At 31.3% G+C, this 24705-nt stretch overlaps 1 protein-coding gene across 1 annotated transcript; it reads left to right on the top strand.

Moving 5' to 3' along the window:
• The first annotated feature begins 722 nt into the window (after positions 1–722).
• Positions 723–9268, top strand: ccdc25 (coiled-coil domain containing 25). Its single transcript, XM_028439525.1, has 9 exons — positions 723–906; positions 2362–2409; positions 2482–2521; positions 4418–4469; positions 4538–4613; positions 6858–6961; positions 7033–7235; positions 8867–8912; positions 8988–9268. The coding sequence occupies exons 1-9, from the start codon at positions 882–884 to the stop codon at positions 9015–9017; spliced, it is 624 nt and encodes a 207-aa protein (XP_028295326.1). The 5' UTR covers positions 723–881; the 3' UTR covers positions 9018–9268.
• Positions 9269–24705: the final 15437 nt, after the last annotated feature.

The raw sequence follows: 24705 nt of genomic DNA, 5'->3' as shown, positions 1-24705 counted from the left end.
GTAGGTGCATTGACAGCAGTCACTACCGATCCTTTCACCGTTGGACCGGATAATAAATAAATAAATGAATTAGTACACAAGTGCATAAATAAATAAATAAATAAACTTTGGACTAGATCCTTTCACTTCACTTCCTTCACTCACAATCCTTACGACAGAACTGCTGGGACGTGATATTTGAATGTAAACCGACCATACGACGTTTGTTAAATATTTTAATAGTACACATTTAAATAAGTGACTGTTTTGTGGTGTTTTTAATTGTTTATTTAACAAAAACCCGGATGAAAACACAATACACAACTTTGACAATCAAAAAACAAACAGAAAATAAGATAACCAAATAAATCAGAATTCACTCAAAACATGAATTTTAAGTTTTGTTTTTTTTTTTTTAAATAGCAGGGTTTCATTTTTGCTGTAAAATGAGCCGACCAGATATAGACGTGTTGCGCGCATGCGTTGAAATGATCTGAAAGGATTGGGTAGTGACAGTGCTCCCACACATTTTATAACTGTTTTACTAGCTAAATGGTGTAATCATAGCACTTTTTTTCTTTCTTTTTCTGCGTGTGAGTTTGTGTTATTGTTTTGTTTGTTTGTTCGTGTATTTTTTGATTATGTGTTATTGTATGTGAAAAATGACCAAAATAGATAAATAAAAATAATATATTATATTATACTTTTATTTTGAAGACTACTTCCTCATGACATCTGTGAATGACTTCCGGGGTGAATTTGTACATGCCGTCTGTACAAATGCCTTCTGTCGGCTTTGTGCTGATTAATCTTTGTTTTTACGAGTATTAGCATTCGACAATTTCACATATATTATACAAAACTTCACATTTTTTCTACAGTGGTTTCCCATCAGCCTGAAAATGGTTCTTTACTTCACAAGTGCCGGTGAGTGGATCGCTGTTAGCATGTAGCCTGTTAGCTTCCTTATCTGTAAACTTTGTTTTAGAGTCACTCTTAATCTGTGTTTTAGGTGTGGAAACTGAGAGTAATTAAACTAGTTTAGAGGCATTCTGTACTTTAGTGTGACTGACACCGACAATCCACCGTTTAATGTTTAATTTATAAAATAACACAACGCGCGACATGACGAACAAAGTGAAAACCGTCATATTTTTCATCGCTCAATTATTTTGAAATTTTTACCAATTGTTCTGTGATTATTCAATATTCACCCTGTAAATTGTTTTTGTGATCTGATTAACACTTTTTAAGATATAGATAATATAGTATATATCAGGAACTCCATCACATAGAAAGGTAAATATGGTATAGTAATAAGCTCAGCTTAGAGCTATGAACATAGACTGTTCACATCACTAATGATTAGTCACAGATATGCATTGGTTCTAGGCTCACACATTCTGGAAATATGAACAAAATACCTTTTGTTACTATTTTCATTGGTCCATAACTGCATGTGGGAATGTAAGAAAAAATATGGTCTCTAATTTAATTTATAGTATAAAGATTACTCTTTCTTAGGATATAAAACAATTTAGCAAGTTTGCACTTATACATATTCATATTATACAAATAATAAAATTAACCATATCCAAGCAATAAGTGATAAATAAAAGCCCCAACAAGATCTACACTTTACATTTCATAGATTTTGTGACAAATTTCTATTTAATTAAGGGAAATGTTTTCATCATTTAAGGAAAATTGGAGGAATTTGTCAGAATTTTGAGTGTTTTTAACTGTTTAACATGAAAAATGACTGTAATCATGCAATATATTTACAGGAAATACAGTGAGCTAGGTTATAGCAACGGTAATACCGTCATTTAAAAAAAAAAAAATGCAATGCACTTCTATAGGAGATAAGGATTAAATATTAAATCTAATTTATTTAATGCCTAAACCTGGTTCTATGTCCAGGAGCACTTATGTTGAATGGGTTGTCGTCATGTGACAGCGTGTAGGCAGAAGCGACTAGATTTCATTCAAATGTAAACGACGCGACCTCAAGTTATCTCCCCTCAAACAACGTGACTTGCGTGATTTGAGCGACAAAGTCAAGCGCGACTTTGTTGCTCAAAGTTGAAATAATTGAACTTTTCAAGCGACAACTCTCCCGTCCTTTACTGTCTGTAGAGCTTGGCAGTAGCCCCTCCCTCCCGCTACAGTGACACACCTCCACCAGGAGGCTGTACTACACTTCCTCAACGTACCGTGTCTTTAACTTCCAGTTGACTTGTACAGGTTTTACTAAAGTTGGACGACATCCTTAGATGATTAGTCTTTGTTTTCCTTCTTACATCAGTAAAACGTGGCATTATAACATAAGTTTAAAAACTGTTTAAATCTACTGTAACTCTCCTCCTGTTTGTCTTTCAGTGGTGAATCCTCCCTTCACTATTTATATGGGAAAAGACAAATATGAAAGTAAGGTTTGGACACACGCAAACACAGTCTACAATATAAAACTCTGAATTATCTGTAACTGTTTGTCTGCAGATGAGGACCTCATAAAGTACGGATGGCCTGAAGACGTCTGGTATGACTTTTATTGCTTTTTCAGTCCATTCATAGATGCATTTTTACATTTATTACTGGATATAAATGAGAGCCGCTGTCATTAATGTTCACATGGATGGTGTTTAAATATCTTTCCAGGTCCGTAGGGGGCAGTATTTTACAGAATAAATGCAGGGCGTGTCTAAGCTTATTTATTTTTATTAACAAACAAGATAACATGCAACAACTTCCTCATATTGACATGAGCTAAAAAGAACAAATGAAAATATCAGCTAAAATAAAATAACAAAAACCTTGTACAAGGGGTATTTTTTTTATAAATTTAACCTAATATCAAATTATATAATTTTCTTGCAGGGACATTTTCAATTTTGTCTACGTAGAAATTATTGAAACAAGAAAATATTGGTATTTAAAACAGACTAAGAAGGGGGGAATTTAGCATATCTGCATTTGTGCATATCATATTTTATTATAAATAAAAAGATGCCAAATTGAATATTTTGAAATAGAGCTGCACGATTATGGGCAAATTATAATCACAAATATTTTGATCAATGTTGTAATTACGATTATAGTCACAATTATTTATCAGGTTTGGAAAAATAATGTGTTTATAAACAATGTGTGAACAGTTTACAGTGTAAAATTAAGCTTTAAATAAGCATCACACTGAAAAAAAATTAACCAAAGAATTTAAAATGTACCAAAGGCTAATAGAATAAATACACTATTACAGAGTAATAACAGTATTTTAAATATAAATATTGCAGGCAATCACGTTAATTTAATCATCGAAACCAAAATTGTGATCACGATTAAAATGTGATTAATTATGCAGCCTTATTTTTGAAATGACCAGAAATCAGTGATTATATTTTTAGAAAACAGCAAATCGTATAGAGATTTCTATATAGATTGGACTATTTCACACTAGGAATGTAACAATTCACTCAACTCCCGATACGATTCACGATTTATTTTACAAAATGGGAATGTAGAAAAATGATGATTAAAAAATATTCCTTTATTTTTTGGGGGAAAAAACTATCCTGTTTTCCTTTTATTTTTCATTGTCAAAAGAATCCCTTGATAAACTATTCAAAACAATGCAATTTAACTAAAAATAAATCTTGAATGAAATAAAAAAAAAAAAAAAAGAATAATACAAATGAAGAAGAAGCCTATTCATTTAAATTCTGGTTCTATAGTAAACAATGCAAAACTACATAATAGTTCTTTTTCTTTTTAAAAGTGCAACTGAAAATGTATTTTGTGCCTTAACAATTGGACTTAAAAAAAAAAAAAACCCGTCATTGCACTGATTTACATCAGATATTTGTTTGGACCAGCAGAGGGCGCTGGTAACCCAGTGGTCGGTTGGCATGCAGCTATTCTGTGCAGTGAAGAAGAGATGCTATGCTAGCAGACAGAGCTATTAGAAAAACGTGACTTTTACAGATATTCATGTAATATTACAGATATTTTTTCGGTGCTAAAGGGGTAATGAATCATTTATGAACATGTTTACAAGTAGAAGGCGGCCAGAAAGAAAGTAATAGCAGATTCCGCCCGCCTCCAACACTTCTGGATAGCACCCTCTGCTGGTTAAAAAAGTACAGCGATTCAATTTTCACAGTATCGATGTGAATCGTGATACTTATGAATTGATTTTTAATTGCCTTACGATTAATCCTTAGATCCCTATTTCACACACATTCTATTTTTTTTTTTTGCATAAGTAACAATTGTCCACATCGAGTTGAAATCTTTTCTCGGGCGTTTCCAAAGTGCAAACACTCACTAGTTCTAACTAGGATTTAGATTTTCCTCTGGTTTTTAGAGCTTTCTGTGTTTTATTATTAAAGGATTTTTAACTCTGACGTTAAAGCTGAATGTGTTTTTGTTTCGTCAGGTTTCACGTCGACAAACTGTCCTCGGCTCACGTTTATCTGCGGCTGCCAAAGGTGAGGACGCAGTGAATGATGAGAGAAAACACGTCTAGTTGAGTTCTAATCCTAATCCTAATCTTTAGGGTCAGACTATAGAGGAGATTCCTCCAGAGGTGCTGATAGATTGTGCTCAGCTGGTGAAGAACAACAGTATTCAAGGTGAGTGTGTTCAGTGGAATCCTTATAAAGTCTTAAAAAGATAACAAATAAATAAATAAGGCCTTAATTGTCATTAAAATGTCTTCAATCAATGTTTCAAAAGTCTCACATTTTAATGAGGATCTGAATCTTTGGGTATTTCACGATTTCATTGAAAATCCATTCTTGATTCAATCAAATCTCAATTTAATGCATAGTGTGTGAAGGCAAATTATGGCATCAAAACATTACAGTTTGTACAAGACATTTTTCAATAAACTGATTCACACAAAGACAAAAGGTAACATTTATTCATGCTAAACAAATAAAAACTCATTTTTCTCCCAGAAGTTACAAAATAAACTGTAACACAAACTGGTGTTTTGTGTGATTTTTTCTCAGTGACTACAAGAATACGTTAAGGCGTACAAAAAATAAAGCTTCTGTTAATAAATAAAATGGCCTAAATAAAAGCTTAAGCTGAACAGATGCAACTGATGTTTTCTTTGATATTTCAAAAATAACATTGTACAGTCAGTAAAGCACATTGAAGACATATCTGATCTAAATTTAAGACAGTTTAATACTTTTTAAGGCCTTAAAAAAATTATTTATTAATTTTTAAATCGATTTTTGAAGTTTATGAATGGACAGTTTAACACATAATAAGTATGATTTAAATAGCCTGTCCATTGAAGATTTTTCTTAATGGTTTTTATTTTTTGTATTTTTGTTGTCGTTTTAAAGCTTTTTGCCTATTTTTGTTGTCATCTTGTGTTTTTGGAGTGAAATTTGAATAAATGAGTCTGCATTAGACACTATTAAAAAAAATACCCTAACCTTATGTAATTAATGTAGTGTTTTTTTCTCAATTATGTTTACTGTGAAGTTAGTCTTAAATTTAATTTCAAATGGCAATAAAAAAGTCTTGAATTTAATTTGACTAAAGCTGAATAAAACTCAATTATGATTACAGTGACCAACATTTTTTCCAATAACAAAAATTACAGTTTTATGTTACCTTGAATGTCAATTACAATTCCATTCTCAATTACTAAAGTTCAATTAAATTTAATCACAATTACTGAGCCTTTACTAAAAAATCCCATAAAACGTAGCTTTCTGTTAGCATTTCTAATGCTAATAGGTCAGTTTGACCCATGTGGGGAAGAGGAGAAAGTCGACTACTCAGCAAACTCTGCCTTTTTTCACTGCTGTGAGTCACAAAATAAACACAGATCTATATAACAAGAGTCTACGTGAAACTACAGGCTGAGCTGAATCCACTGATATACAGGTCAGGTATGTTACGTACCAAAACAACGCCACAAAATCAGAAAATACACAGTGGAAAAAATCAGCAATGATGACAAATTGTGTCTTATCTTTGTTGTTTCTGATCAAAAGTTCCTCCAATACATAAAACTCCATATTTTGATCAATACGAATTGTGTCGTCAGCACTCGTGTCCTTCCTTTACCCAGCTGTGATTGGCTAGGGCTAAAGCCCCTCCCAAAGTGTTTGATATTATCAATTTCTACAGGCTCTGATCTTTACAACACTGTCATTCTGATTGGTTAAAGCATTGCTGAATAACACCCTTACGTAACGGCATCAAAGAGTGGAGCCAAAAATAGTATTACGCATGGCACAGTAAAAATAGATATGTGTTTATTTCAAGACAAATTGCAAATTAATTGCGAATTAATTTAACTGACATTTTACAGTTACACACTTGTTTCCAAACTTGTGGGAAAACTTTGGCACAGTTGTGGTAAAGTGGGATTCCATCTGAATTTTTTTGTACAAAAGCATGTGAATCTTTGGTCTAATGTTTATTATTATCACCAAACTTGCTGCAGTTGATGTTCATACATTAGTTTAATTATTTCTGCTTTTATAGCCTTTGATGATGAGAATTGGCTTCATATTTGTTGTAAATCTCTAGTTTTTTTTTTTGGGCGTACTACATATTTTTGTATTTAAAACATGATTTATTGTCACTCAGTATCAAACATTTCCAAAATGCCACATCATCTGTAACCACTAAGGGTCCTACTTCAATCTGAACAAAAATGAGCCACGTAGGTCATGTAGAAGCTTAGAAAAACGTTATTTGTCATGGGTATGTGATTTCTGGAGAAAAGTGACTCTGGGTTAAGAGGTTAAAAAAAAACCTGATCGAAGCAGTTTTCAACTATTTAGAGGTCGAGGATGAATTCTCTGTGATACAAACTCCAGCTTTTTGTCCCTGTGTGTCTTCAGGCTGTAAAATGAACAACATCAACGTGGTTTACACGCCGTGGGCAAACCTGAAGAAAACTGGAGACATGGATGTGGGACAGATCGGCTTCTTTCGACACAAAGAGGTTCCACAGAGGAAACGGATTCATCTCGCTGCTCGCTCACTGCTTGCTCACTGCTCGTGCTCTCTGTGCAGGTGAGGACGATAGCGGTGGAGAAGAAGATCAACGAGATCGTGAACCGTCTGGAGAAGACGAAAGAGGAGCGATTCCCCGACCTCGCAGCAGAGAAGGAGTCCAGGGACCGAGAGGAGAGGAACGAGAAGAAAGCTCAGCTTCAGGAACAGAAGATGAAAGAGAAGGAGGAGCAGAGGAAGAGGAAGGAGCAGGAGGAGCTCAGGTCGGCTCCAAAACATTGTTTTTACTTTCAAGGAGAAAACTCCAGCCCCATCATCTGCAAACAACATAACATCCAAACCCAATGAAGGAAAATGCAACTATGGAGCCGGAAATAGCTGAGAGTAATTAATTTATGGCAAACAAACCACAATACTCTAAAGCAGTGGTTCTTAACCTATTGATTGATTATTATTATTATTTGTTCCATAATATATATCATCTTAAAGTTGTAAATTCTTGTTTTAATCAGAAATAAAGTGACAAATGGGATTTTTAACCGGAATTTGTTTAAAAGTTGGAAAATAAAGTGAACAAAAATGGACAGAAAAAGGGTTAAAAGTGTCAATAATGGAACAATTAGTTTAAACTGGCAAATAATGGGCATGACAAATCATGAATGTGGTTAAATTGGTCCAAATAATCCTGAAATACGGTGAAAAGTGATTAAAAGACATCGCAGAAGGACGAGGATTGTACCGTTGGAAAGCCAGTAGATTACTTAGTGGGTATTGACACTGGTTCCATCCTCTAGCACGTTCCGCCGAAAAGTTACAGCACTTTGAACTTTTCAAGTGCGAAAAACGAGAAAATCTTGCTATGCCGTATCTCGGGAACGGAAGGTCGCACAGGGACGTGGCAGGTACCGTTGGAAAGACCTATATTGATTTAGTAGGGATTGCCACCATCAAAACACTAATGCCACCTTCCTATCAAAAGTTAATTAAAAAAACCCTCAGTTTTTCGGCCATTAGGGTTACTAAAATTGCAAATATTTCAGCAACTGTAAATCGCAGAGACACGATTCCACCTCAGGTAGATCGGGTCAAATTGATTAATGGGGGGGCTTTTCCAAGCTTTTGGCGCTACGACCTTCCGATCAAGAGTTATTCGCCAAAAACCTCAGTTTTTCAGCCATTAGGAGTGGTTTTCTTGCCTATAACCCTAATGGGTCAACAGTGGTGGAAAGTGTTTATTAGTGCTGAACATGTGTTGAAAGTAGAAAAAATGTGCAGAAAAGACATTAAAATGTGACGTAGAAGTGTCAGAAATGGGAGTAAAGTAGCAAAAATACATTAAAAGAAGCAAAAATATGGCAAGAAAAAGTGATGAAAATAGGTTGAAATACGGTAAGGTTGGTGTATTTGCAGAAAAATGGTAAAAATAAACAGAAATGAGCTCAAATTGTTCAAAAAATATTATTAGTTTTTTTTTTTTTTTTAAAGCATCTGTTGACTCCCTCCCTGTGCCTCGCGACCCCAAATTAGGTCCTGACCCCAAGGTTGAGAACATCTGCTCTAAAAAAAAGAACTGCATGTTTTTATTTGTAAAAAAAAAAAGGAATAAATTACACAAAGTGCAATTCAAAAAGAAAAATACTATATAAGAATGAAATAAAATCAACCTTTGTTTTGATTTGCAGTTTGAAAACATTTACACTAGAAATAACACATTTGAAAGGATTTTCCTTAATCACCTGTATATTAAGTCCATATACGATGTCTAAATGATGTCTATGAATCTGAGTTTTTTTCATTATTTTTGTCCTCTTTAAATTTTCTGCACGACAGCGTCGTCTTTGAAACGTGCACAGTTCCCATTCAGCTGGTTTTTAATCCTCTTGTTTTCTCACAGGAACTATACGTCACTGATGAAGAGTGAAAACATGCAGACAAACGAGGTGAGGGCGTCATGTGACTTTATTTATTGGTTTTATTGTGAAGGAACACATTCACTCGCATGTTTTTTTCTGCAGGACGGCAACGACTCTGATGACTTCATGTGAGCAAAGAACGAGGAGATGTACAGGGGGCGCTGTGAGCCTTTGCTTCGCTGTAACATTGACATAAAAACAAAAAATAGAAGAAGAAGAAAAAGGACATTTTGCTTTCGAACACAAGGAGCAGAAAAAACTCCAGGACTTCAGAGACTGTTCCCAACAGACAGAGAAGGACCCGCGTGTTCAATGTCTCGATTCTTTTTTTGTGTTATTTTCTCTCTGCATGTCAGATTTTTATTAAAAAACAATTAATTGTATGATTGGCTTTAAAGCTGGAAGGGATTGATGCACCTATGCAATGCATAAAAACCTGTAAATCTGCACGTTCAAGCTGATTAAAGTCTGCCTCTCATTTTCTACCATAACACTAATATAATAATAAACTCACCACATCATTAATAAATAATGCAGGATGACAGTATATGGTTTTGTTTGTCATAAACAATCATTACTGATGTTAATATTATGTATTTACATATTGACTGATCTGAAGCAAAAGTGACAATGAATTCAAGGTAAAAGTGCCATTTTGTAAATGATTGAAAGAAGGCGTACGTGCTTTATTCTTAGAAATAAGTAAAATAAATGAGAGATGAATGAAATAAACTGAAAAGAGAAGTAAGACCATTTCTATTGCATAAAAGATGTGCATTTTTGTTCATTCAAATACTTTGTTTAGCTATATTACAATTCAAGAAAAAAGTTCCGTTGGAGGTTGCAGGTATTGATCCCGCTACCTCGCGTAAGCTAAACAAGCGCTCTACCAAGATAGTAGCTCAAAAAAACGGTACGATTAACTTGATATTACAGCCGCTGCATGCAGTACGGGGCATTTTGTTTACAAAATGTTTCCAGGTTTAAGTATCTCCCCAAAAACGGAGGTAAGTAAGGCATAACAACGGGCAAAAAAATTTGAACGCTTCGAAACAGAGGTAAAGCTGTAGTACGGCATAATTTTGGGCCAAAAAGTTTTGAAATGCTTAATAATGGAGGTAAGGCATAAAAAGGGCAAAAACCTCGAAACAAAGGTAAGGCTATAGTACAGCATAAAAACAGGTGAAAAAAAACTAAACGCCTCGAAACAGAGATAATGCTATAGTGAAGCATAATTTCGGGCCGTAAAATTTCAAACGCTTAAAAACGGAGTAAAGGTTATAGTAAAGCATATTTTTAAGCAAAAAAATTTCAAACGCCTCAAAACGGAGGTAAGGCTATTGTAAGGCATAAAAACGGGTAAATTTTTTTTTAAATGCATCGGAACAGAGTTTTTGGTGAAAAAATTTCAAACGCCTCGAAACGAAAATAAGGCTTAAAAACCGGCAAAGAAAATTAAAAATCGCCTCAAAACGGAGGTAAGTATATGCATTATATTTGCAATCGTTTTTTAGGTTCTGATGATGGCCTTAACTCAAATTTTTTTTTTTTTTTAAATTAGAAAAGACTGCAGTAAAGCACAAAATTCAAAAATCACTAAAAATCAAAAGTAAGGCTTTATTTAGTAAGGCATTCTTTTCAAAAGTGAAAAAAAAAAAAATTAAGTTAAGACCATCATTAGACCCTAAAAACTACTGCAAATACAATGCACATACTTAAACTGGGCTAAGAAAGCAGTAAGGCACAAAAATTGACAAAAAACAAAAATCACCCAAAATCAAAAGTAAGGCTATAACAAGGCATATTTTTTCAAGAATTTCAAAAAAAAAAAAAATTGAGTTAGGACCATCATTAGACCCTAAAAACTACTGCAAATATAATGCACATACTTATACTGGGCTAAGAAAGCAGTAAGGCAAAAAAATTGACAAAAAACTAAAATCACCCAAAATCAAAAGTAAGGCTATAACAAGGCATATTTTTTCAAAAATTTCAAAAAAAAAAAAATTGAGTTAGGACCATCATTAGACCCTAAAAACTACTGCAAATATAATGCACATACTTAAACTGGGCTAAAGAAGTAGGAAGGCAAAAAAATTGACAAAAAACAAAAATCACCCAAAATCAAAAGTAAGGCTATAACAAGGCATATTTTTTCAAAAATTTCAAAAAAAAAAAAATTGAGTTAGGACCATCATTAGACCCTAAAAACTACTGCAAATATAATGCACATACTTAAACTGGGCTAAAGAACAAGGAAGGCAAAAAAAATGACAAAAAACAAAAATCACCCAAAATCAAAAGTAAGGCTATAACAAGGCATATTTTTTCAAAAATTTAAAAAAAAAAAAAATTGAGTTAGGACCATCATTAGACCCGAAAAACTACTGCAAATATAATGCACATACTTAAACAGGGCTAAGAAAGCAGTAAGGCACAAAAATTGACAAAAAACTAATATCACCCAAAATCAAAAGTAAGGCTATAACAAGGCATATTTTTTCAAAAATTTCAAAAAAAAAAAAAAATTGAGTTAGGACCATCATTAGACCCTAAAAACTACTGCAAATATAATGCACATACTTAAACTGGGCTAAAGAACAAGGAAGGCAAAAAAATTGACAAAAAACAAAAATCACCCAAAATCAAAAGTAAGGCTATAACAAGGCATATTTTTTCAAAAATTTCAAAAAAAAAAAAATTGAGTTAGGACCATCATTAGACCCTAAAAACTACTGCAAATATAATGCACATACTTAAACTGGGCTAAAGAACAAGGAAGGCAAAAAAAATGAAAAAAAAAAAAAAATCACCCAAAATCAAAAGTAAGGCTATAACAAGGCATATTTTTTCAAAAATTTCAAAAAAAAAAAAATTGACTAAGGACCATCATTAGACCCGAAAAACTACTGCAAATATAACGCACATACTTAAACTGGGCTAAAGAATAGGGAAGGCAAAAAAATTGACAAAAAACAAAAATCACCCAAAATCAAAAGTAAGGCTATAACAAGGCATATTTTTTCAAAAATTTCAAAAAAAAAAAAAATTTAGTTAGGACCATCATTAGACCCGAAAAACTACTGCAAATATAATGCACATACTTAAACTGGGCTAAGAAAGCAGTAAGGCACAAAAATTGACAAAAAACTAAAATTACCCAAAATCAAAAGTAAGGCTATAACAAGGCATATTTTTTCAAAAATTTCAAAAAAAAAAAAATTGAGTTAGGACCATCATTAGACCCGAAAAACTACTGCAAATATAATGCACATACTTAAACAGGGCTAAGAAAGCAGTAAGGCACAAAAATTGACAAAAAACTAATATCACCCAAAATCAAAAGTAAGGCTATAACAAGGCATATTTTTTCAAAAATTTCAAAAAAAAAAAAAATTGAGTTAGGACCATCATTAGACCCTAAAAACTACTGCAAATATAACGCACATACTTAAACTGGGCTAAAGAATAAGGAAGGCATAAAAATTGACAAAAAACAAAAATCACCCAAAATCAAAAGTAAGGCTATAACAAGGCATATTTTTTCAAAAATTTAAAAAAAAAAAAAATTGAGTTAGGACCATCATTAGACCCTAAAAACTACTGCAAATACAATGCACATACTTAAACTGGTCTAAGAAAATAGTAAGGCACAAAAATTGACAAAAAACAAAAATCACCCAAAATCAAAAGTAAGGCTATAACAAGGCATATTTTTTCAAAAATTTCAAAAAAAAAAAAAAATTGACTAAGGACCATCATTAGACCCGAAAAACTACTGCAAATATAATGCACATACTTACACTGGGCTAAGAAAGCAGTAAGGCAAAAAAATTGACAAAAAACTAATATCACCCAAAATCAAAAGTAAGGCTATAACAAGGCATATTTTTTCAAAAATTTCAAAAAGAAAAAAAAATTGAGTTAGGACCATCATTAGACCCTAAAAACTACTGCAAATATAACGCACATACTTAAACTGGGCTAAAGAATAAGGAAGGCATTAAAATTGACAAAAAACAAAAATCACCCAAAATCAATAGTAAGGCTATAACAAGGCATATTTTTTCAAAAATTTCAAAAAAAAAAAAATTGAGTTAGGACCATCATTAGACCCTAAAAACTACTGCAAATATAATGCACATACTCAAACTGGGCTAAAGAAGTAGGAAGGCAAAAAAATTGACAAAAAACAAAAATCACCCAAAATCAAAAGTAAGGCTATAACAAGGCATATTTTTTCAAAAATTTCAAAAAAAAAAAAATTGACTAAGGACCATCATTAGACCCTAAAAACTACTGCAAATATAATGCACATACTTAAACAGGGCTAAGAAAGCAGTAAGGCACAAAAATTGACAAAAAACTAATATCACCCAAAATCAAAAGTAAGGCTATAACAAGGCATATTTTTTCAAAAATTTCAAAAAAAAAAAAAATTGAGTTAGGACCATCATTAGACCCGAAAAACTACTGCAAATATAACGCACATACTTAAACTGGGCTAAAGAATAGGGAAGGCAAAAAAATTGACAAAAAACAAAAATCACCCAAAATCAAAAGTAAGGCTATAACAAGGCATATTTTTTCAAAAATTTCAAAAAAAAAAAAATTGAGTTAGGACCATCATTAGACCCGAAAAACTACTGCAAATATAATGCACATACTTAAACTGGGCTAAGAAAGCAGTAAGGCACAAAAATTGACAAAAAACTAAAATCACCCAAAATCAAAAGTAAGGCTATAACAAGGCATATTTTTTCAAAAATTTCAAAAAAAGAAAAATTGAGTTAGGACCATCATTAGACCCGAAAAACTACTGCAAATATAATGCACATACTTAAACAGAGCTAAGAAAGCAGTAAGGCACAAAAATTGACAAAAAACTAATATCACCCAAAATCAAAAGTAAGGCTATAACAAGGCATATTTTTTCAAAAATTTCAAAAAAAAAAAAAAATTGAGTTAGGACCATCATTAGACCCTAAAAACTACTGCAAATATAACGCACATACTTAAACTGGGCTAAAGAATAAGGAAGGCATAAAAATTGACAAAAAACAAAAATCACCCAAAATCAAAAGTAAGGCTATAACAAGGCATATTTTTTCAAAAATTTAAAAAAAAAAAAAATTGAGTTAAGACCATCATTAGACCCTAAAAACTACTGCAAATACAATGCACATACTTAAAACGGGCTGAGAGAATAGTAAGGCACAAAAATTGACAAAAACAAAAATCACCCAAAATCAAAAGTAAGGCTATAACAAGGCATATTTTTTCAAAAATTTCAAAAAAAAAAAAAATTGACTAAGGACCATCATTAGACCCGAAAAACTACTGCAAATATAATGCACATACTTATACTGGGCTAAGAAAGCAGTAAGGCAAAAAAATTGACAAAAAACTAAAATCACCCAAAATCAAAAGTAAGGCTATAACAAGGCATATTTTTTCAAAAATTTCAAAAAAAAAAAAAAATTGAGTTAGGACCATCATTAGACCCTAAAAACTACTGCAAATATAATGCACATACTTAAACTGGGCTAAAGAAGTAGGAAGGCAAAAAAATTGACAAAAAACAAAAATCACCCAAAATCAAAAGTAAGGCTATAACAAGGCATATTTTTTCAAAAATTTCAAAAAAAAAAAAATTGAGTTAGGACCATCATTAGACCCTAAAAACTACTGCAAATATAATGCACATACTTAAACTGGGCTAAAGAAGTAGGAAGGCAAAAAAATTGACAAAAAACAAAAATCACCCAAAATCAAAAGTAAGGCTATAACAAGGCATATTTTTTCAAAAATTTCAAAAAAAAAAAAATTGAGTTAGGACCATCATTAGACCCTAAAAACTACTGCAAATATAATGCACATACTTAAACTGGGCTAAAGAACAAGGAAGGCAAAAAAAATGACAAAAACAAAAATCACCCAAAATCAAAAGTAAGGCTATAACAAGGCATATTTTTTCAAAAATTTAAAAAAAAAAAAAATTGAGTTAGGACCATCATTAGACCCGAAAAACTACTGCAAATATAATGCACATACTTAAACAGGGCTAAGAAAGCAGTAAGGCACAAAAATTGACAAAAAACTAATATCACCCAAAATCAAAAGTAAGGCTATAACAAGGCATATTTTTTCAAAAATTTCAAAATAAAAAAAAATTGAGTTAGGACCATCATTAGACCCTAAAAACTACTGCAAATATAACGCACATACTTAAACTGGGCAAAAGAATAAGGAAGGCATAAAAATTGACAAAAAACAAAAATCACCCAAAATCAAAAGTAAGGCTATAACAAGGCATATTTTTTCAAAAATTTAAAAAAAAAAAAAATTGAGTTAGGACCATCATTAGACCCTAAAAACTACTGCAAATACAATGCACATACTTATACTGGGCAAAAGAATAAGGAAGGCATAAAAATTGACAAAAAACAAAAATCACCCAAAATCGAAAGTAAGGCTATAACAAGGCATATTTTTTCAAAAATTTAAAAAAAAAAAAAATTGAGTTAGGACCATCATTAGACCCTAAAAACTACTGCAAATACAATGCACATACTTATACTGGGCTAAGAAAGCAGTAAGGCAAAAAAATTGACAAAAAACTAAAATCACCCAAAATCAAAAGTAAGGCTATAACAAGGCATATTTTTTCAAAAATTTCAAAAAAAAAAAAAAAATTGAGTTAGGACCATCATTAGACCCTAAAAACTACTGCAAATATAATGCACATACTTAAACTGGGCTAAAGAAGTAGGAAGGCAAAAAAATTGACAAAAAACAAAAATCACCCAAAATCAAAAGTAAGGCTATAACAAGGCATATTTTTTCAAAAATTTCAAAAAAAAAAAAATTGAGTTAGGACCATCATTAGACCCTAAAAACTACTGCAAATATAATGCACATACTTAAACTGGGCTAAAGAAGTAGGAAGGCAAAAAAATTGACAAAAAACAAAAATCACCCAAAATCAAAAGTAAGGCTATAACAAGGCATATTTTTTCAAAAATTTCAAAAAAAAAAAATTGAGTTAGGACCATCATTAGACCCTAAAAACTACTGCAAATATAATGCACATACTTAAACTGGGCTAAAGAACAAGGAAGGCAAAAAAAATGACAAAAAACAAAAATCACCCAAAATCAAAAGTAAGGCTATAACAAGGCATTTTTTTTCAAAAATTTCAAAAAAAAAAAAATTGAGTTAGGACCATCATTAGACCCTAAAAACTACTGCAAATATAACGCACATACTTAAACTGGGCTAAAGAATAAGGAAGGCATAAAAATTGACAAAAAACAAAAATCACCCAAAATCAAAAGTAAGGCTATAACAAGGCATATTTTTTCAAAAATTTAAAAAAAAAAAAAATTGAGTTAGGACCATCATTAGACCCTAAAAACTACTGCAAATACAATGCACATACTTAAACTGGGCTAAGAAAGTAGTAAGGCACAAAAATTGACAAAAAACAAAAATCACCCAAAATCAAAAGTAAGGCTATAACAAGGCATATTTTTTCAAAAATTTCAAAAAAAAAAAAAATTGACTAAGGACCATCATTAGACCCGAAAAACTACTGCAAATATAATGCACATACTTAAACTGGGCTAAAGAAGTAGGAAGGCAAAAAAATTGACAAAAAAACAAAAATCACCCAAAATCAAAAGTAAGGCTATAACAAGGCATATTTTTTCAAAAATTTCAAAAAAAAAAAAATTGAGTTAGGACCATCATTAGACCCTAAAAACTACTGCAAATATAATGCACATACTTAAACTGGGCTAAAGAAGTAGGAAGGCAAAAAAATTGACAAAAAACAAAAATCACCCAAAATCAAAAGTAAGGCTATAACAAGGCATATTTTTTCAAAAATTTCAAAAAAAAAAAAATTGAGTTAGGACCATCATTAGACCCTAAAAACTACTGCAAATATAACGCACATACTTAAACTGGGCTAAAGAATAAGGAAGGCAAAAAAATTGACAAAAAACAAAAATCACCCAAAATCAAAAGTAAGGCTATAACAAGGCATATTTTTTCAAAAATTTCAAAAAAAAAAAATTGAGTTAGGACCATCATTAGACCCTAAAAACTACTGCAAATACAATGCACATACTTAAACTGGTCTAAGCAAATAGTAAGGCACAAAAATTGACAAAAAACAAAAATCACCCAAAATCAAAAGTAAGGCTATAACAAGGCATATTTTTTCAAAAATTTCAAAAAAAAAAAAATTGACTAAGGACCATCATTAGATCCGAAAAACTACTGCAAATATAATGCACATACTTATACTGGGCTAAGAAAGCAGTAAGGCAAAAAAATTGACAAAAAACAAAAATCACCCAAAATCAAAAGTAAGGCTATAACAAGGCATATTTTTTCAAAAATTTCAAAAAAAAAAAATTGAGTTAGGACCATTATTAGACCCTAAAAACTACTGCAAATATAATGCACATACTTAAACTGGGCTAAAGAATAAGGAAGGCAAAAAACTTGACAAAAAACAAAAATCACCCAAAATCAAAAGTAAGGCACAAAAATTGACAAAAAACAATTTTTTGATTTTCGTTTTTTGTCAATTTTTCTGCCTTACTACTTTCTTAGCCCAGTTTAAGTATGTGCATTATATTTGCAGTAGTTTTTTGGGTCTAATGATGGTCCTAACTCAATTTTTTTTTTTTTTTTGAAATTTTTGAAAAAATATGCCTTGTTATAGCCTTACTTTTGATTTTGGGTGAATTTAGTTTTTTGTCAATTTTTGTGCCTTACTGCTTTCTTAGCCCAGTTTAAGTATGTGCATTATATTTGCAGTAGTTTTTAGGGTCTAATGATGGTCCTAACTCAATTTTTTTTTTTTTGAAATTTTTGAAAAAATATGCCTTGTTATAGCCTCACTTTTGATTTTGGGTGATTTTAGTTTTTTGTCAATTTTTTTGCCTTCCTACTTCTTTAGCCCAGTTTAAGTATGTGCATTATATTTGCAGTAGTTTTTAGGGTCTAATGATGGTCCTAACTCAATTTTTTTTTTTTGAAATTTTTGAAAAAATATGCCTTGTTATAGCCTTACTTTTGATTTTGGGTGATTTTTGTTTTTTGTCAATTTTTGTGCCTTACTACTTTCTTTGCCCAGTTGAAGTATGTGCATTATATTTGCAGTAGTTTTTAGGGTCTACTGATGGTCCTAACTCAATTTTTTTTTTTTGAAATTTTTGAAAAAATATGCCTTGTTATAGCCTTACTTTTGATTTTGGGTGATTTTTGTTTTTTGTCAATTTTTGTGCCTTACTACTTTCTTTGCCCAGTTGAAGTATGTGCATTATATTTGCAGTAGTTTTTAGGGTCTAATGATGGTCCTAACTCAATTTTTTTTTTTTTGAAATTTTTGAAAAAATATGCCTTGTTATAGCCTTACTTTTGATTTTGGGTGATTTTTGTTTTTTGTCAATTTTTGTGCCTTACTAATTTCTTAGCCCAGTTTAAGTATGTGCGTTATATTTGCAGTAGTTTTTAGGGTATAATGATGGTCCTAACTCAATTTTTTTTTTTTTAAATTTTTGAAAAAATATGCCTTGTTATAGCCTTACTTTTGATTTTGGGTGATATTTGTTTTTTGTCAATTTTTGTGCCTTACTGCTTTCTTAGCCCAGTTTAAGTATGTGCATTATATTTGCAGTAGTTTTTAGGGTCTAATGATGGTCCTAGCTCAATTTTTTTTTTTTTAATTTTTGAAAAAATATGCCTTGTTATAGCCTTACTTTTGATTTTGGGTGATATTTGTTTTTTGTCAATTTTTGTGCCTTACTATTTTCTTAGCCCAGTTTAAGTATGTGCATTATATTTGCAGTAGTTTTTAGGGTCTAATGATGGTCCTAACTCAATTTTTTTTTTTTTGAAATTTTTGAAAAAATATGCCTTGTTATAGCCTTACTTTTGATTTTGGGTGATTTTTGTTTTTTGTCAATTTTTTTGCCTTCCTACTTCTTTAGCCCAGTTTAAGTATGTGCATTATATTTGCAGTAGTTTTTCGGGTCTAATGATGGTCCTAACTCAATTTTTTTTTTTTTTGAAATTTTTGAAAAAATATGCCTTGTTATAGCCTTACTTTTGATTTTGGGTGATTTTCGTTTTTTGTCACGTTTTTTGCCTTCCTACTTCTTTAGCCCAGTTTAAGTATGTGCATTATATTTGCAGTAGTTTTTAGGGTCTAATGATGGTCCTAACTCAATTTTTTTTTTTTTGAAATTTTTGAAAAAATATGCCTTGGAATAGCCTTACTTTTGATTTTGGGTGATTTTTGTTTTTTGTCAATTTTTGTGCCTTACTACTTTCTTAGCCCAGTTTAAGTATGTGCATTATATTTGCAGTAGTTTTTAGGGTCTAATGATGGTCCTAACTCAATTTTTTTTTTTTTGAAATTTTTGAAAAAATATGCCTTGTTATAGCCTTACTTTTGATTTTGGGTGATTTTAGTTTTTTGTCATTTTTTTGCCTTCCTACTTCTTTAGCCCAGTTTAAGTATGTGCATTATATTTGCAGTAGTTTTTCGGGTCTAATGATGGTCCTAACTCAATTTTTTTTTTTTTGAAATTTTTGAAAAAATATGCCTTGTTATAGCCTTACTTTTGATTTTTGGTGATTTTAGTTTTTTGTCAATTTTTGTGCCTTACTACTTTCTTAGCCCAGTTTAAGTATGTGCATTATATTTGCAGTAGTTTTTAGGGTCTAATGATGGTCCTAACTCAATTTTTTTTTTTTTGAAATTTTTGAAAAAATATGCCTTGTTATAGCCTTACTTTTGATTTTGGGTGATTTTAGTTTTTTGTCATTTTTTTTGCCTTTCTACTTTTTTTGCCCTGTTTAAGTATGTGCATTATATTTGCAGTAGTTTTTCGGGTCTAATGATGGTCCTAACTCAATTTTTATTTTTTTGAAATTTTTGAGAAAATATGCCTTGCTATAGCCTTACTTTTGATTTTTGGTGATTTTAGTTTTTTGTCAATTTTTGTGCCTTACTACTTTCTTAGCCCAGTTTAAGTATGTGCATTATATTTGCAGTAGTTTTTAGGGTCTAATGATGGTCCTAACTCAATTTTTTTTTTTTTGAAATTTTTGAAAAAATATGCCTTGTTATAGCCTTACTTTTGATTTTGGGTGATTTTTGTTTTTTGTCAATTTTTGTGCCTTACTACTTTCTTAGCCCAGTTTAAGTATGTGCATTATATTTGCAGTAGTTTTTAGGGTCTAATGATGGTCCTAACTCAATTTTTTTTTTTTTAAATTTTTGAAAAAATATGCCTTGTTATAGCCTTACTTTTGATTTTGGGTGATTTTAGTTTTTTGTCAATTTTTTTGCCTTCCTACTTCTTTAGCCCAGTTTAAGTATGTGCATTATATTTGCAGTAGTTTTTAGGGTCTAATGATGGTCCTAACTCAATTTTTTTTTTTTTGAAATTTTTGAAAAAATATGCCTTGTTATAGCCTTACTTTTGATTTTGGGTGATTTTAGTTTTTTGTCATTTTTTTTGCCTTCCTACTTCTTTAGCCCAGTTTAAGTATGTGCATTATATTTGCAGTAGTTTTTCGGGTCTAATGATGGTCCTAACTCAATTTTTTTTTTTTTGAAATTTTTGAGAAAATATGCCTTGCTATAGCCTTACTTTTGATTTTGGGTGATTTTAGTTTTTTGTCAATTTTTGTGCCTTACTACTTTCTTAGCCCAGTTTAAGTATGTGCATTATATTTGCAGTAGTTTTTAGGGTCTAATGATGGTCCTAACTCAATTTTTATTTTTTTGAAATTTTTGAAAAAATATGCCTTGCTATAGCCTTACTTTTGATTTTGGGTGATTTTAGTTTTTTGTCATTTTTTTTGCCTTCCTACTTCTTTAGCCCAGTTTAAGTATGTGCATTATATTTGCAGTAGTTTTTCGGGTCTAATGATGGTCCTAACTCAATTTTTTTTTTTTTGAAATTTTTGAAAAAATATGCCTTGCTATAGCCTTACTTTTGATTTTTGGTGATTTTAGTTTTTTGTCAATTTTTGTGCCTTACTACTTTCTTAGCCCAGTTTAAGTATGTGCATTATATTTGCAGTAGTTTTTAGGGTCTAATGATGGTCCTAACTCAATTTTTTTTTTTTTGAAATTTTTGAAAAAATATGCCTTGTTATAGCCTTACTTTTGATTTTGGGTGATTTTTGTTTTTTGTCAATTTTTGTGCCTTACTACTTTCTTAGCCCAGTTTAAGTATGTGCATTATATTTGCAGTAGTTTTTAGGGTCTAATGATGGTCCTAACTCAATTTTTTTTTTTTTTAAATTTTTGAAAAAATATGCCTTGTTATAGCCTTACTTTTGATTTTGGGTGATTTTAGTTTTTTGTCAATTTTTGTGCCTTCCTACTTCTTTAGCCCAGTTTAAGTATGTGCATTATATTTGCAGTAGTTTTTAGGGTCTAATGATGGTCCTAACTCAATTTTTTTTTTTTTTGAAATTTTTGAAAAAATATGCCTTGTTATAGCCTTACTTTTGATTTTGGGTGATTTTAGTTTTTTGTCAATTTTTTTGCCTTCCTACTTCTTTAGCCCTGTTTAAGTATGTGCATTATATTTGCAGTAGTTTTTAGGGTATAATGATGGTCCTAACTCAATTTTTTTTTTTTTGAAATTTTTGAAAAAATATGCCTTGTTATAGCCTTACTTTTGATTTTGGGTGATTTTTGTTTTTTGTCAATTTTTGTGCCTTACTACTTTCTTAGCCCTGTTTAAGTATGTGCATTATATTTGCTGTAGTTTTTAGGGTCTAATGACAGTCTTAACTCAATTTTCTTTTTAATATTTGAAAATTACGCCTTACCACCATTTTTTCGCCTTTGAACATTTTTCGCCCTTCTTAAGCGTTGCTAAAAAACAATAAAGCGTGAATCTTTGGAGCAGAAAAAGCAACTAAATGAATATTTTGATATTGTGTATTGTACCAACAGTCTTTGCTTAAAACTTCAGTATATTGAAGAAGTATTGGAAGAACCACACGGGAAGATTAGGTTCATAAAAAAGAAATATTTTTAATTGTTCTTCATTGGGAGAAAAAAAAAATTATACAAAAAAACCTAAAACAGAATCACATTCCTGAGAACACAGATTAATCACAGACAGTGGATGTTAAACAGACATCAGAAAGCACAGAAGGAGAAAGTTGGTTCTTACACTTTAATAATAGGCTGGTGTCATCATATGAATTCCATATTTTATGATTTAACATAACTGAAACATGTTTGGGATATAAAACTGTGTAAGTGTGAGTTTGTGTCCTTTTATATCAGCTGAGTAATATTAAAAAAACAGCGACAGACTGAGATTACTGCAGCTACTTTCAAAACAAACCCTCTGTAAAAGAAAAAACAAACCAACATATTAAAAATAATAATAATGAACAGGAAAGCAGAATAAGTGAGTTTGTGATTATCATTTCTATGGCTCATTAGCTTACTTTTGTGTCGACATTGTGTTTGTCCCTGCAACTTAGGTTGAAAAATACAATAAAAAAACAAAAGAATAAAAAAGGGTTCCTATTAATATCTTTCAAAATGTTCTATTTATTATTCAGAAGTACGCAATGATTTAGTTCAGGGGCCAAATAAGGAGCAATTAGATCTCAGGTGGGCCGCAGATTTTAGGCAATTTCAACATTAACGTGCCCTAGTTTGCAATTCCACATGCACAGTAAATTATACAACATCCAAGAAATAATTATAAGATATCATTCACTGCAGGATTACTTTGAAATTGTATTGATTGTGACCATTTTTCATTTAGTCTGCATAAATTATTGTGAAATAATTTAATGGAAAATTGCAAGCTTTTGGAAAAATGAAGAGTTCTTTCAAGAAATTGACATTAAAAAAGACTGAAATCATGTGAAAAAATTGTGAACTTTTATTAAATATGTGTATTTAGAGGGAGTGAAACAGCAACAACGGAATTATTTGGTCATTTTTTGCTATTTTTACCATCTGCTGTGGGCTGAAGTGGATGTTCTAACGGGCTGAATTTAGCCCCCAGGCCTCAAGTTTGACACAGGCAAAACAAATCCGTTCTAAAACATCACCGAGCTTATTTTGTGGCATCTTTGTTCAAAATCCTGGACGTCGTGCAGTATTTTGTTTAACAAATGAACAAAAAAGAGGTTTTATTTTAGTTACTGAAAGGTTGACAATTGTTGGAGAAACTAGTTCGTTTTAGGTTTAAATAGAAAACATGGTTAAAATTCACTCTGCAATGGTTTAATGATGTTTCAAGTCAATGGAAAACACTTCCTGGTTTCACATTTATCAGACAAAACGATGTGTTCCAGTCACTATTGATTAAAATGATTTATGCTACTTTAACGTACGGCAACATTTAAAGAACAAATACAACCAATCTGCCATAACGGGAGACGTAAACCAGTGGTTCTCAACCTTTTCAGCACACGAACCCAAAAATAAAGGTGCCAGAGACCGAGGACCCCCACTGTAGCTGAAGGTGGTTGAACATCCACTGTTATCCAAGAAGTTCATGATTATTTGTGATCTAGTATATAGAGTGCAAATAATAATTGTATTTAATCAGAAATAAAATGTTATATTGGCAAAAAAGCATGAAATTAGGTGAAAAGAGGTTAAAAGTGGCAATAATGGGTCAACATGTGATATTAGATGGATAAAAATGTGGAGAAAAGGCATTTAAATTTGATGTACAAGTGTCAGAAATGATAGTAATGTGTAAATGCAATAAAAGGAGCAAAAATACTAAAGAAAAAGTGATGAAAATAGGTTAAAATATGGCAAGTTTGTAAAAAATAAAGGGAAAAAATAAGCAAAAATGGGCTCAAGTTGTTAAAAAAAAATATTCTTAGTTTCTTGAAGGCATATGGCGACGCCCTCTCAGTGTCGCGACCCAAAGCTTGAGAACCCCTGACGTAAATAACAGCGATAGCATCATTATTACACCTGTTGGGTAAAGGAGCTTTTTAAAAATCAATGAATTTGTGTCTTAAAAGGTAATTGTACTTTCTTAGAAAAATGTTTGATACCCGACACTGAGCAGTGAAAACCCACAACGTTACAAATAAAAACAACAACAATGGTTTTAGCCAGTGTCTATTTTTTAACTGCTTTAATCAGAAATAAAAGCGAAACGAGTGACGAATGACTGGTTATTATTAGACAAAAATAGCTTCTTTTGTGAGAATAAAAACTCCTTTGTTAAAGAAATAAAATCATCTTTCCCATCCCCAAATACACATCTCATTACAAATTAAAAAAAAATGTACAAATGTTTTCACACCAGTACACAGACACTTCTACAATATAATGAATCTTCGTAAATAGAGCAGTGTTTACAACAGGTGTTTAAAATGATGGGTTTTGGGACAAATTTAAGCAAATTTGTGATTTTTGAATGAAACAATGATTTTTCAGTAAATGATTAAAAAAAAACAAGTTTAAAAATGAGAAGAAAGCAGATCAAAGGAAGCACATTGCACACTAAACAGACTTTTCATTCAACTTCAAACTCGACTAAAATGTGAGCTCTGATTGTTTTGTGTCATTAAAGTCATTCTCCACTGTTTTTACAAATGTGGCCAAAAACCTTTAAAATGTCCTTATTAGACCATCAATGCCTAATAAAACACAATGTATTTAATAACCTTTTAAAAATAGGACTACTTTACAGTTTTACAGCCTGTGTTCCTCCATCTTGAAATCATGTGATTGATGATGTCACACGGCGATGTAAACATCCCATTGTTTTCTGTTGGA

The sequence above is a fragment of the Gouania willdenowi genome, chromosome 24, assembly GCF_900634775.1.
Source record: "Gouania willdenowi chromosome 24, fGouWil2.1, whole genome shotgun sequence".
In the NCBI taxonomy this organism is placed as follows: Eukaryota; Metazoa; Chordata; class Actinopteri; order Blenniiformes; family Gobiesocidae; genus Gouania; species Gouania willdenowi.
Note: the sequence above shows the minus strand (reverse complement) of the source record. Positions and strands in the feature narration are given on the sequence as shown.

Excerpts from the sequence above, each read along its gene's own strand:
- ccdc25 (XM_028439525.1), top strand. The coding sequence starts at position 882 with ATGGTTCTTTACTTCACAAGTGCCG. Across the intron at positions 907-2,361 it reads TCTTTACTTCACAAGTGCCG|TGGTGAATCCTCCCTTCACT; the intron begins GTGAGTGGATCG and ends TTTGTCTTTCAG. Across the intron at positions 4,614-6,857 it reads GAAGAACAACAGTATTCAAG|GCTGTAAAATGAACAACATC; the intron begins GTGAGTGTGTTC and ends GTGTGTCTTCAG.